At 42.5% G+C, this 14212-nt stretch overlaps 1 protein-coding gene across 7 annotated transcripts in view; it reads left to right on the forward strand.

Moving 5' to 3' along the window:
• The window catches only part of DENND2B (DENN domain containing 2B), a 153329-nt gene that overhangs the window by 100354 nt on the left and 38763 nt on the right, over nt 1-14212 (forward strand). For all 7 annotated transcript variants that reach the window (XM_059848887.1, XM_059848886.1, XM_059848891.1 and 4 more), the window contains 4 exons: nt 7192-7340; nt 9954-10169; nt 12338-12434; nt 13384-13428. In XM_059848887.1, the coding sequence (XP_059704870.1) occupies nt 7192-7340; nt 9954-10169; nt 12338-12434; nt 13384-13428 (507 nt within the window). The remainder of the gene's footprint in view (nt 1-7191; nt 7341-9953; nt 10170-12337; nt 12435-13383; nt 13429-14212) is intronic.

Raw genomic sequence — 14212 nt, forward strand, 5'->3', positions numbered from 1 at the left:
TCTTCTGTACTAGCACTCCCAGAAATGTGGCAGTCATAGTAAACTTAACATTGTTTTGCTTCTTGTGGTTTTGAATGAGCCTTTAATCAGACCAAAATTGATGTGGCTTTCTGAATCCGGCTGGGGAAACCACGCTTGGCTTTGTGTGAATTCAAGAAACTATCACAGTATTAAGAGATGGCTGAGATTGTTGCTTCTGCTGTGTTTGTGCACAACAGTATTTCCTGTCATATGGACCATAAGGTTCCAGTTTTCCAGTCTGCTCCCCTAAGTGCAGCTGAGATGTTGGAACATTGTTATTGAAGGTCTTATGTCTCTGAAACATTGTTGACCCAACATCTAGGACAAAGCACTTGTTATCATCGTCAAAAAAAGTTGAATAAATAAAGTGAAGGTCAAGGGCATAGTATTAAGTTTGAATTGAGAATATCTAATAAAACCAGGTGAAAGATACAGCACTGCATTTAGAAATTAAATGCAGTGGAGGAATCCTTTGAGAAGACAAGGCTTCTTACCCTGTAACTGCCCAGAGTGCTGTACACAGCAGAACAGGTGGAGATTTCCTCTGAGAGGACATTGCAGGTGTGCAGGAAACCCATTGCTCAGCTGGGCTCTGTGTGTTGTCTCTTAGAATGTTTAACAGAACATTGCATGACTCCATGTCTGCTTTGGCAGCTGGAGCTGAAGCAGTCTAGACAGAAAGGCAATGCCTCAAAAACGTTGCAATGGAATCTCTAAATGCAGGATGAATTTCTAAATGGGATCTTGCTGGTGGGTTCCATTTGGAGTGTCCTGCAATACACTGTCCCAGGGGCAGCTGGCCCTCTTGGGGAGGGTTTCTTATGCACCCTTCTGCTCTCTGGGCCTGTTCAGTGTCATGTTTAGAAGACTTTGAGCCCTTTCAGTAGCTGGACACTTCTATTGACAGATATTTTTTGCACCTTTAACAGGACAACTTAATCACTGCTTCCTGTAGGGGCATATAATATAATTCAGCCTTGTTACAGATGACACCAAAGGTGACTGAGAAGAGAAACAGTGGAGTCATACACAATTGCTTGGCTCTTTTTCTCTGTCAGTTTGAGATAATATTGCTTCAGTTTGGGATAACCAGCTTCTTTTACCTCTGCATTAAAACAGGACAAGTCACTCCCTTTATCCCTGCTGGTAAGGCAACTCATCTCTCCTAAATCACTGAGTTGGTTTGATTTCTTGTGTGAATTTGACACAGTGCATGTCATGTAACTAATGGGATGATTTAGCTGTTCTACTGAACCGTCCTCTGCGTGTGATCAGAGCTGCAGCAATGATGACTGAGGTCAAGCTGGAAAATGTTCCAGCTTGACATTGCTTTCAAATTAGAACATTTGCAAAGTTCTTCCAGTAAATGTGGGAAAAGGTTAGAAAGAGAGCAAGCTGATCTTTCGAGTAAAATCCCATCCTCACACGCCGCATTATTGCCTGTCATGCTTTTGTAGCACATTTTAGTCTGTCATATTTTCATCCTGTGACAAATCAGGGAGAAACTGGAATTGCTGGGCTGCTGTGAAGCTGAAGCAAACTTGGAGAGATTGCAACTCTGCCAGCAGTGCTGTACTAGCTGCTTCTCTGAAGACATTTTGGGTTTTCAGTCAGACGCCAGCAGGTCTCTGGAGCTAGAATTGATACAAAATGATGGTACAGACAGTGATCATAGAATAATATATTCCTGTCTTATTCTGCACCCACAGTCTGCCTGTGACAGCCTAAAGAGAATGTGGCATTTTGGAAAATGTAATAGCGTCAAGTTTAATAATAGACACTGTAGGGTAATGGCAGCCAGAGGACATTAAATCAAACAGTGTTCATATGGGCCTGTCAAAGAAAGGCCAAATACTTCAGCTGATCCTGTTGACAATCAGGCTGCTGCATTGATGGATTTCAGTTATTTTTAATAATCATCTCGTGCCCTATTTAGATCTCAATTTTCCTCTGTGGAGTCTACCTCATCACTGTACCATCCACTACAGCTTCTCGTGACAGTCTCTGTCAGCTTTACTGCCTGGCTTTCTAGTCAAACAGAATAAAACAGAATAAAAGACCATGAGTCTGCTCTCCCAAACCCTCTCTCAAAATCAGAGACTGTGCTGAAGGCAGCAGCAGGGTGGCAGCCCTGAAGTGCAGGCAGTTCAGGCAAGCTGCTGCTGTACTGTGCTAACAGTTGCTTATCAGACATTTGCATGCACGTGATTTTGGACTGAGTGCAAACAGGTGATTTCTGGGGGTGGAATTTCTTGTTCATTTATCAGCCATATTAATTCTTTTCCCTTGTCCTTCATTATGATTGCACTCTCAGCAGTCCCCACAGATGCTTCCAGCAGGGAGCTGGAAGCATCTGCAGTGTTTCTTCTGCTGATTGCAAGGGATGGAGAAGTTGAGAAAACACAGGTTGTTGCCTACAGACTCCATGGAGCAAGGCTCAAAAGGCTGACTGCATTTTAGACTTGCCACTCTGCTTGCTGTAGATGCTGTACTGCTGTTCTGAGCTCGTGGTACTGAGTGGATACACTGACTGACAAGCAAGTAATGGTCTGTAACTTGGTGCTGCTCAGCCATAGCTTTTCAAAGCAGCTGTAAATGTGTGCTAGCTGTAACTTGAGATTGAAATAGTTCCTCTTTCTGCAAATTCCTGGGGTAAATTCCCCAGCTGAGATGCACAGTTGCAGCATCTCTGACATTGAAAAAGCTCATCTATGTACCAAAGAGCTAAGTTTGGATACTTTATGGGAGTGTGGAGATTTACTGGTTTTCATCCAGTTGATCTGGACGTGCTCATAACCATCCCAATGGCCCAGTTTTCCTCCAGCACTGGTGGTGTGGATCTGTGCTGGTGTAATTTTATGACTGAAATGAATGAGCAGTGCACGTGCACCTCATTTGTGAGGTGATAACTGTTCTGGCCATGCAACTCAGGCCCCTGGGCTTTCAGAGCAGCCAGGAGGAAAGGCAGCAGGCTCTTAGCTTGGGCATCACCCTGTGGATTTAGCATCTCCTCCATGAGTGTTGGTTCCCAATTCAGGCACCCAACTTCACACAAGGTTAGGAGCCCTTTCCTTTACACCTGCTGTTCCATTCCTCTCCCTTCCTGACAGTGCAAAAGGCTGGAGTTATAACCAGCACTCTGTGAATCACTTAATTCCTCTGATAATGGCTTCTCCCATCTAGAAAGAAATGATGCATATCCCTGCTCTCTGCCATTTATAGAGAAGTGTCTGCCTGCTTTGTTTTTTTTCTCTCAGCCTTACTGTTCACTCCTTTCTCAGCATGAGACAGGCTTGCTGAGTCTGCCTCTGCTTCCCATTTGCCACGTGTGAGAGGCTGAGCAGAGGAACACTGTGTGCTGCCTCAGGACCCAGTGGGGCTGACTTGCACCACATCACAGCCTGAGGAACTGCAGCCCCTGCAGGAAACTCATCCATGCTTAAGCTCAAGGCACTGCATTCCTCAGGACTTCTCTAAATATCCGTGGTTATTTCATCATTTTTTCTGTTGTTGTTTTTCTTTTCTTTCCCTGATGGACCATTCATTACATTGTCTGTGAGATCTTCTGGAGATAAATGCTGTGTAGATAAATGCCCTGTGTTAACTCAGCACTTCGGTACGTAGAATTTGAGAAAATGGGAAACTTGGAAAAAATGCTTATAGAGGGAACTGATCTGGGAGTAGAGATGGTGATTAGAGACAGTATTTGCCAAAGACTTACTGTTTGTGATCATGTGCATTCTGGGGGTATGATTCAGCTTCCTTTGAAGTCAGTGATAATCTGCTGTTGTCTTGTGTGGCTCTTGGATCAGCCTCATTAAGACAAGCCTGGCCTCTATACTGCATAATGTTTCTCCTTTTGGCTTCCAATAGAGACATCCATATGGCAGAACAATGATCTTTCCTTGCTCTTTCATAGTCAATATGTTTCCCCTTTGCAGCAAATCCAAGCACTGCAGCTTGCAAACATTCCTTGCCTGAGACCTGGGACTGGAGAAGTGGTGCTGCTGAGGAGAAAGCTGTAAACCTCTGAGCCAGCCAATTACATGGAAACTTTTCTCCTTTTTGTGCTGCAGCACAGCAGTAGCAGCCACCACCACAGGTCTCCCCAGGACCTCACTCCCATGTGGGACGTGCACCTGCTGGTGACCACCACTTCCCAGGTGTTTCTCCCAAGGAAGAGAGTCACTGTGCAGTCAGAAGCACTTAAATGCTGCTTTAAGGCACTTCAGGGTATTTTTCAGCATTTTTAGTTTACTTGACACCTTTGATTCCTTGTCACTTGTACGGAAACCAGTCTGGCCTGCCTCTTTTTTGCATATCTGGTCTTTTGTGTGTCTCCCAGGGACAGCAGATACTAAGAAACAGTGGTTGAAAATTGCTGAGGAGATAGTTTATTTGTCTGTCTCTTCTAGCTCACAACTTGGACCAAATACTTAATTGGAAACTCATGTCAGCAAAACCAGGTGGTTTCTGATGGATCAGACTATTTCATTATCAGAGATGTGGTGTAGAGGGAGATTCTAAAAAAAAAAGTGGTGAGGTGTAATTGATCTCAAGGCATTATTTCAATGAAAAAAAAAAACCCAAACTCTGAAATAATTTGGTTTCTTTTAAGCCAGTGAGAGAAAGAGTAGGCACAAGAATTCTTCAACAGCAAACCAGTCATCTGCAGAAGCTCTCACAGCTCTAGGGGAAAGGGTTAAAATCCCTGTGGTGTCTCCTCTGACCTTCACATTACACTGAAGAGGAATTTGGCCCAAGCTCTCTTTTGGTAGAGACTCTGACTCAGGTAAAAAGCCTCTGCTCGTGGTTCCTTGCTCCTCCCTCTTCTCTCATCCAAGACTTCCCTGGGCCTGTTTCTATACTTAATATGTCAGGTCAAATTTATTTATGTTGAGTTTAACTGGGTTCAAACAATTCTGTTTTACGTTCTGTTTTGGGAAGAGAATCCCCCTAACACTTATAAATGCTTTACACTGTAAAAAGGGTTTTTTCACCAATGGGTTTGTTTCTTCCTGGGAGTTTGGATATTCTGTAGACCAGTACAGTAACATTTGTTTTCACAAGGAAGCACATGTTTGAGCCATGTCTCATGTAGCCGGGTATTTTGACATCTATTCATCCATTCCAAAATGCTTGCTTGACCTATACTTGACTTGGGCTTACAAGAAATTTTATGACACTACTAGAGCCCAATCAGCTGTAAGTAACAGCATTTTGCAAATTTTTCCCTTTATCATTGCTATGATTATCATTTCTAGAGCTGTAGAGTCTACAAGTAACAGAATCAGGGTGTGAGATCTATTTTTTCTTCCCACAGGAAGAACAACCACTTCTATAGTCCTCTACAGCATTGCAATTTTTAGGAATACACATTGTTTAAGATTTATCCTGTTCATTGCATTAATCAAAAGGCCTTTTTTCATGTACCCCTTCCCATGTGGCATGAGCATTGGCCACAACGACAGTGCAGCCTCTAGAATCAGATTCCCTCTGGATGAAATAATAAGCTGTGATTGCCAAGTCAAACATTCTTCAAGAGCAGCACTGATTCAGGCTTCTAATTAGAACAAAGCTAAAACATTCACTCTTGGGCTTATGTTTGACTAAAAATCTTACTATGATGCACTGCTGAAGCAAAACTGTATTTTATTTGTATTGTGAATAAGTGAACTTGCTCAGCAAAAGTTCTTGTGGCTGTAATTGATGAACCAAGCAGTCTCACGCTTCCAGGCTCAACAATCAAGAAGAAAGCACAAACTGCTTTTGTTTTCTTTTGTACAATAAGGAAATTTAGTCTGCCTAGAACAACATAGCTGGTAGTCACACAGATTGTGTTAACCCAGGCCTTGCTCTCACTGAAAAAACCTATGCCCCAGCTGTCATCTCCTTCAACACTGTGAATATTCACACTGTGAACATTTTCTGTAACACTGGGAATAATGAACCATGCTGCAGCTTTCTGTTCTCAGTTGAATTTCTTATATTAGATAGCTTGTATTGCAATACATATATATTGGGTTTTAAAACATGGGTTTTAAAGTCATCTTTAGGGAAAAAACCAAAAGCAAGTTGCTTTAAAAGCTTTTAACTTCCTGCTTGTTTCTGTAAACTCAAGTCTTGACTTTGAGTAGATCAATATTTTTTTGAGATGATTTTCTGTTCAAGACCATTGGAAAACTGGAATGACTGTGTTTGAAAAACCTGGGATTCTAAATCACTTGCTGATTATTAGCTGTCTGAAGAAATGCATAAAAAATTAATTATGTTAATTTTATTGATGGCACTCATTCATCTTCATACTGCTTGGTTCAGTGAGAGGTCGGCTAAGTTCAGGAGTTTTCAGAAGATGGTGGATATTGGATCTCAGCTAAATATGGACTATAAATTTTGGTTCTGGTTTTCAAATGTTAAAAATTCACGGGGCCTGCTTTTTTATTTTTCATTTAAGTAATATTTAGTGATTAATTGGTCAAGCCTCTATATATTACTAGCAGGATGAGTTTCCTTCTGGGAGACAGGAATTCGACATAACTTGAAATGAATAGTTGCCTAATTTGAAGACAGGATGTATTTTAAAGAACTGAGGATGCAGGATGGTTGGGAGAGAAATTCTCCTTTTGCCTTTTCAATCTTGTCTCTTAGCACTGCTGAGCTGGAGCGTTTATTCTTTCTTTGCCATCTCTCAGAAGAAGAGAAAAATGAAGGTTACATCAAAGAATTGTCTTACTGTGTGTAAGGGTGGTGTGTTGAGCACAGTTATTTATTGGTCTTCATTTCATCCCCCCGTGAGTGGCTGTTAGGGATTTATAAAATCTACTGATACACTTTCAAGAAGTTAAGTGCCTTAGCTTTTATAAATCAATAAATTTTCCACAGCTGTGGATGCTCAGAAGCACGTCTTGTGAAATCTTCACATTTTATTAAAAGAAAAAAAAAAAAAAAGGGACAGTAAAAAAATCCAAAGAAACTTGTCGAGCTCAAAGCCAAGTTCTTCTCCAAATACTTCCAGCTGCAGCTAGAGGGATGAGTCATGCTGAAAGCTGAGGAGCCTTTCTAAAAGCCTTGGTTCACATGATTTTTGTTTTTTTTTTTTCTAATTTTACATTCCTGTCTGTTTTTCTTTCCTTAAAAAAAAACCCAAAACACCCTAACCCAAACGTGCAGGCGAGTCACCCAAGGAAAACCCGTACGAGGATGTGGAGCTGAAAGGCCGTCACGGGGGGCGAAAATCCCATCCGCTGTCCGAGAACTCCCTAGATTCCCTGCACAGGATGTGGACTCCGCAGAACAGGAAATACACGGCACCTCCGCAGGTAAAGGCAGCGGCTGGAAGGGGCAGGATCCCGGCAGCAGCAGCAGCAGCAGCAGCAGCAGCAGCAGCAGGAGCAGGGTGTGCGGGCGGCTCCGCGGGCTGAGCCGCGGGAGCGCTCCCGGCTCCGCGCCCCCCGAGCGCCTGCTGCTGCCCCGCCTCGCAGCGCCCGGCAGAGCCCTTCCTCTGCTCCTTCTGCAGCCGAGTCGGCACCTAAATTAACTTCTTGTGTGGCTGCACCTCCTAGGGAGTCGCCTCTGCTGCCGGGCAGGGACAGGAGGGGAGAAGGCAGCTGCTGGTTTTGTCCCTGTGTTGTTACACAAGGCCCCTGCTCATGGGGAGTTGGGAGTGTGGCATGTTTAGTGTAAGAATGCCAGGTAAAAGCCCTTACTAAATATGTGAATAATAAAATAGTCAGAAAAACCTGAGTGTCTGCAGTTAAGAAGTGTGTATAAATTGTATTTGTAGCATAAAAAGAAAGATGAGGAACTCGAAAGACTTTCCCTTTTGTGGTGAGTTTTCCAAAGTAAGCCTGGTTTTTTGTGAATTCCGTGAAATACCAGGTTGCTTTGTTGTTTATGGGATCACTATGTTCATAAGGAAAAATATAAATCTCATCACATACTTAATTTTGAGATTCAAAGCACCCTTTTAAAAGAACCTCACTGTGCACTGAATTAACAGAAAATTAACAGTTGAAGAAAAGGTCACAACAATTTAGATTTTTGTCCTGTAAAGAGACCTAGAAAGGAAACAATGCATTTTCTCTCACTTGCTTCGTGTGCTTGGAAGCATCACAATTCAAAAGAAGCATCACCAGGATTCTTAGTGTGCTCCCAGCACATCCTCTGTAAACCAGGAGTGACTTCAGCAAAGCTGCTGGAAAAGGAACAAGTGGAGAGTAGTAATCAGGCAGAGAAAGGAGAAGCAGGCACTGCAGTCATGAGGATAACAGAGAAGTGTCCCTCATAGTAGGATATGGTGCATAACAACTATTTCTGGCTGTGTGTGTGCTTACAGGAGTTGTGTGGCATCCAGAGGATCCCTGAGGCTGTGTCATTAGGCTGGGAACCATACAGATCCATAGGAAGATACTGGCCAGTGTTCTCTAATAGAGGGTTACCAAAGAATTTACAGCTTTAAGTGCCTTCTGTAAAGTTTTTCAGTAAATAAGAACTCTCTGGTACCCTTTGCAATAGGGCTGGCTTTGTTCTGGCAGCTTCTTTTTGAAATGCTGCTGGGAGTGCCCTGACAGCAGTCAGTCCTGCCATAATTGCTCTGTCATTGTGCTGATATTTAAAATGAAGAGACACTAAGAGTGGGTCAGCTTTGGGCCTGGGTAATTCTCCAATGACCAGAAATAGAAAAGTCTGAATTTCCTGAAGAATGGTAGCTTTGGCAATGGTTTATCACCCAGTTTTTCCATCATAGCAACAAAGCTGGGGTAGCAACATGGCTTTTCAGTCTGGGATGATGATAAACAAGATGGAAGAGATCAGAAGGTCAGCAAGCTTCCAACAGTCATCTCCAAAAAGAATTCCTTTCAATAAAGGAGAGACTGCCACCAGTTTTCCTGGAGTGCTAACCTGTGGTATGCAGAGACCTCTGGGACACTGGTGTTGTGGTCATTTTGAATCCCCGTGTCTTTTCTTTTCCTACTGATTATTTTCAGTTTTTGAAGTCATCAGGTATGAAAGGAATGTTTGATGATGACATTGTATTTGTGATGCAACCCCTCTCCACAGAAACACCTGTGCTTAATCCCAGGTGGGCTGGCACTGCAGCCAGTCAGCCAAGAAATGGGACATTTATTGCTGCAGGTTTATAGCTTGTAACAGAGTGTTAGTAAATGCCAAATGACAGATGCTTGACACAATCATACTTTTTCATGCTGGGGAAGCTTCTTTACAGTGTTTATGTTGGAGAGGAGAAGGAGATACCTGGAGCTGGGCAGAGCTGCTCCTAGGACTGCTCCAAAAGACCCCCAGTTTTTTAATGACAGTTACCTGGTGCTTAATCCTTCAGTGAGATTTTTCCATTTGCCCTCTAGTGATAGCAGTTTCATGTTTTAAAGGGAATTTTTTGGGAATGTAGGGAGAGTTGTAACTGTACCTCTGCTCATTGTCAGGTCTTAAAACTTCTTATCACCAGGAAAATAGAACAAGTTTGATTTTTCTCTATTATTTTTACTGGCTAAAATAGCATGAATTTGATACTGTAGTTATTACTTTTGCACAGAATCAATATTACAATAAAGTGTGTAATTACTCATTTTCACTGCTGCAAGTCAGAAGAGTGGACCAGGCCTGTTGGGTCAGTGCTCTGCTGTTAGCCAAGCCTTCAAGTTAGATTGTAGGGCTCACAGAACTGGTGGGATGTGGGTGCCTGCAAATGTAGCAGGTCACAAATGGTGTTGTTCTCTTTGAACATAAAAGTCTTGGAGGTTGGCCCCTGTCTCTTCACCGTGACCTTGACACACATCCTGCAGAGTGGTGGCTCCCCTGGCGTGGCGTCCCTGCGCAGCCACCCCTCTGTCACAGGTGGCAGAGCGTGACACCAGGTGCCCCAGGTTCCTGGAGTACTAGGGGAAGAGCTCAAGCTGTCCTTGTCCCTGCAGCTGCCCTCGAAGGCCGGCAGCCACTCCCTGCGCGCGGGGAACTGGTCGGAGAGGAAGAGCCACCGCCTGCCGCGGCTGCCCAAGCGGCACAGCCACGATGACATGCTGCTGCTGGCCCAGCTGGGCATCCCCTCGTCCCCCTCCAGCCTCACCGAGGACAGCCTGAGCACGGCCAGCGAGCTGCTGTCCACGCGCCGCGCCAGGAGGATCCCCAAGGTACGGCCGGGGGGGGCTCAGCCCGTGCTGAGCAGAGGTCACCTGGCACCGAGAGCTCTGGGGGATTGCTGGGCACCTGCTGAGCCTCAGCTTCTCTGTGCCAGGTGTGGGATTAGATGCTCAATGTGGTATTTCTTGTTGGGACTCTGATGTTTGTTGGTTCTTATCTATATCACAGTCTCACAGAGCGTGAGTTCTGCAGCACCTCACTCTAACAAACGTAAAAATGGAGCCGTATCTCTCTCTCTCTCTACAAGGCTTTTTAAGGATAAATGATCCAATTAAGAAATGGCACCTAAATTATTTTTACTTTTAACCCAATAACCAACCACCCATGGCCCGCAATGAGGACTTTTTTTATCCAATTGCACAATACCACCCAAATCCATGAGGAAGAAGGTGAAGAAGAAGGACCAGCCTCTGCCCTAAACCCTCAATTTTGCTTTATATATATTACTATATTGTAAAACCTTAAACTCTAAGTTTTCCACCATGTGATTTTACACACTTCTGTTCAAATTACACACCCATAATCCCAGTTCTCCCAATCAATTTTGGAAGCCTTCTCCACGGCCTCAGGTCATTTGCAGTGTTGTCTTGGGGGTCAGTGCCTGTCAGCACAGAAAGTCTAAAATTCTCAGTAGCCAGGGTTCCAACAGCCAGCCTTTAGCCATCACTGAAAGCTCTTTTTGTACCCTGAAGGAACATTTAGATCAAAATCCCTTCCCTAGAAGTGATAACTTCCAAATTCTCCAAGAGGAGGAAACTAACAATGTCAAACTAATGGCCATCTTCATACAGAATTGATTTTAAGGCAGTTCCTTTCCTCACTCTTCTTTAAACTCTGTGGACAGAGCACTGCTGTGTATATAGCTTTAAGATTTTGAATGAGTGATGGCCAAGCAATTATTATTTATAATGTGCAGCAACATCTGAAGTGGTTTATTTCCCCATCATTTGTTTCCAGGAAAATAACTAATTGGCCTAATAGGTTTCCCTTCATTTACTCACAACTGACCCCATCCTGATAACCATGCTGTCCTGATGGATTTGAAGTAAAACTTAATTTTTCATTTTTTAAGGAGTTTTTCAGTTCAAAATGGAATGTGAAAAAAAAACCCAAGCCACAAGACAACAACCAAAAAACCAACAATACAATAGCAACAGAGAGGGGGAGAACTGCCAATGTGCTTCATTTTGGCTTGTGAACAAAGTTGATTTTTACTGTGTATTCAACTCTTTCCTGTTCTTATTAAAGAACATATTTTAAAGTACATGGCTAAAAATACTTTGAGTAGAGGGAGATTTTTATGTTTCTGTGAATTTGTTGGAAATTCTGTTTAAGGAGGAACTTAATTGTACATCCTTAATATTTACTGTATTTTTACTTTCTTGGAATATATTGTTATACTTCACCAATGGGCACACATCTGTGGAGGAAATGATAGGGTAGTAACCCTAATAGAGTAACTTACTACCTGATTTTGAGTAAAACTTGAAAGTTTGGCTGTTAATTTTGTACCCATTTTTTTAAATTGAAAGGACAGATATTCTCCTTATGTGAAAGTCTGATTTCATCATATGAATGTTCACAAGTTTATTGCAAATCTTGGGATAATTTCTGTTTTCTTACTACTCTACCTTTCAGGATCACGTATTCCTGGAGAATATAATTTTTTAAATTGAGATACTGTTAGTTACTAGAGGGAAAACCTAAAAAGGTTTTGTTTCAGTTTGTGCTCTGTTACTGCCCTTTTGCTGTGTCTATAGCAAATTGCATCCTTTCAGTTTATTTCTCTCTGGAAGCTGAGGTGAAACAGCTTTTTGCAAAATGTATTATAGTTCTATGAAGAAATCTGCTGTGGAATTAAATATACTATTCCTGACTTATAAAACATCATGAAGATTAATTGCTACATATTTGTGACTCTCCCATAGTTATAATATCCTGTTTAATGTTGAATTCTTAGTAATGCCAGTTTCTTGCTGAAGACAATAAACATAAATAATCTCATTAATATTTCCCATCATCTCAGATATTTTTGGGGCAGACAGTTATTATCTGCATTAGCTGGTCTATCATCCATGTTTTGTTTGAATACATTAACACAAGTCTTCTGGCAGAAAAATGTTTAGTCTTACTGATTCCTCATTTTCTTATTTTGCAGCTTGTCCAAAGAATCAATTCCATCTACAGTGCAAAAAGGGGGAAAAAGCGACTGAAGAAACTTTCTATGTCCAATATTGAGACAGCTTCCCTACGAGGTATGGTGCAAGTGTCAGGGTTCAGTGAATCCATTTGGATGCTACAGGATTAATCAGTTTCCTTCTTTCCTCCACGTCTACCATGGACTCTGCTTAGTTTAGAACTTTTTTCTGTGAACAATGATAATTTTCTCTCTGCAAGAGGAGAAAATGGGGATGAGCTAAAAAGAAATGAGATTCTCAGTATTGTGTATCCTGTTAATCCCATGGTCAGCTCGACTCACCCAGATTCTTCTTTAGTCCACATTTACTGTAAGTTTTGACCAAAATTCACAGTTTTGACCCTGGAGTTCTTGCATGCTTTTTCCTGGCACTCACAGTGTGTAACTCAACCTGTGCTTCAGACTGCTTCTGGAAAAACAGGGGCCAAAAAGGAAATTCAGGCCCTGTTTGTAGTAAGAATACAATAGTGCTTTAAGCAAGAACCCCTCAGTAACACATCTTGTCATAAGGTTACTTTTGCCTATTAACTCTAACTCACTTTGGTGACTTGTGGTGATGGGGAATGTTGCCCAGGCAGATAAAGTTCATAAAGCTTACTTTGACTTCTCAAGTGCTGCATAACATCAAAAAAAAAAAAAATTAAAAAAAAATTGGAACCTGAAAACAAGAAGGGAAAGGGTTGAGACCTATTTCCCAAATGTCACTTTTGCAGCTCAGCATAGATGGGGATTCAGTGCAAACAGTTGCTGTAATGGAGAATGAATTTTGCCCTTTCATCAAAATGAAGTTCTTACTCTCAAGCAATATTGAAACTGAATCCAAGGAAAACACAATCCAAGGGGTCATTCAAACTGTTTATTTCAGGATGTTTTAAGCCTGAGGAGAAGTGCATGTGTGTATCACAAGGCTCAGAGATGTGAGATAGGATTTTTCCCAGTTGCAGCGCAGTGAGCTGAGTTTGTTTGCTCTGGTTTTGCATTAACTGATGCCTCTGTGTCCTCTGCAGATGAGAACAGCGAGAGTGAGAGTGACTCAGATGACAGGTTTAAAGGTAAGGGATCAGCCTCAGTGACTTCTAGTTAGACCCTGTCCCAGACCCTATCAATGTATGTTCTTCTGCTGCTGCACATTGTTCCTGTCCATGGCCTATATTCTCTATAGTTTCCTAACTCCATTACTGCAGAGCTCCCAAAGTTCCAACACAGGAGCATGAACGTGGAAGGCAAGGACAAAATGGGATATGAAGATCTGACAAGGATTTGGCAACTGTGTCATTTAATGAAGAACAGGACCTTTGATAGATTGGCTTTGCCAGCCACTTCAGAGATGCTGATCTATTCCAGACTGACTACTGGGTGCAGGCTTAGAGGGATGGGACTGGATAAAGGTGCTCCTTTCTTATTCATATGCTGCTTTCAGTGTTTACTGCTCGCTGCTGTTGGAGGCAAGGGTCTGGGTCTGATCCAACGTTGTGGTTCTGAGACTCTTTTATAAGTCTGCAGTCTCCAAATTGTAGAAATTCCTTTTTCAGCACCTGCACAAACTTTGCCTGAGCCAGGCCACTAAATTAGTCTCTCCTTTTCCCAAGTCCTCATACAGAAAGAGGTCTATAAAAAAGCTGAAGACAGCAGCAACAGATTTCATTACTAAAAGCCCATCATGCTCTTCGTAGGTGAGGGGTAAAAAAGACAAGGGTGTGGAGCTATTATAAGATATGGGGCAATCATCCATGTCTACCTACTGCAGATAACACCTGCTTGCTGTACATGCAGCAAAACTTCCTGGAAAACATTGTCTTAGGGAAACAGATTTGTGCCAGATAGGTGGTGGTAAGA

The sequence above is a fragment of the Haemorhous mexicanus genome, chromosome 6 (genome assembly GCF_027477595.1).
Source record: "Haemorhous mexicanus isolate bHaeMex1 chromosome 6, bHaeMex1.pri, whole genome shotgun sequence".
Classification (NCBI taxonomy): Eukaryota; Metazoa; Chordata; class Aves; order Passeriformes; family Fringillidae; genus Haemorhous; species Haemorhous mexicanus.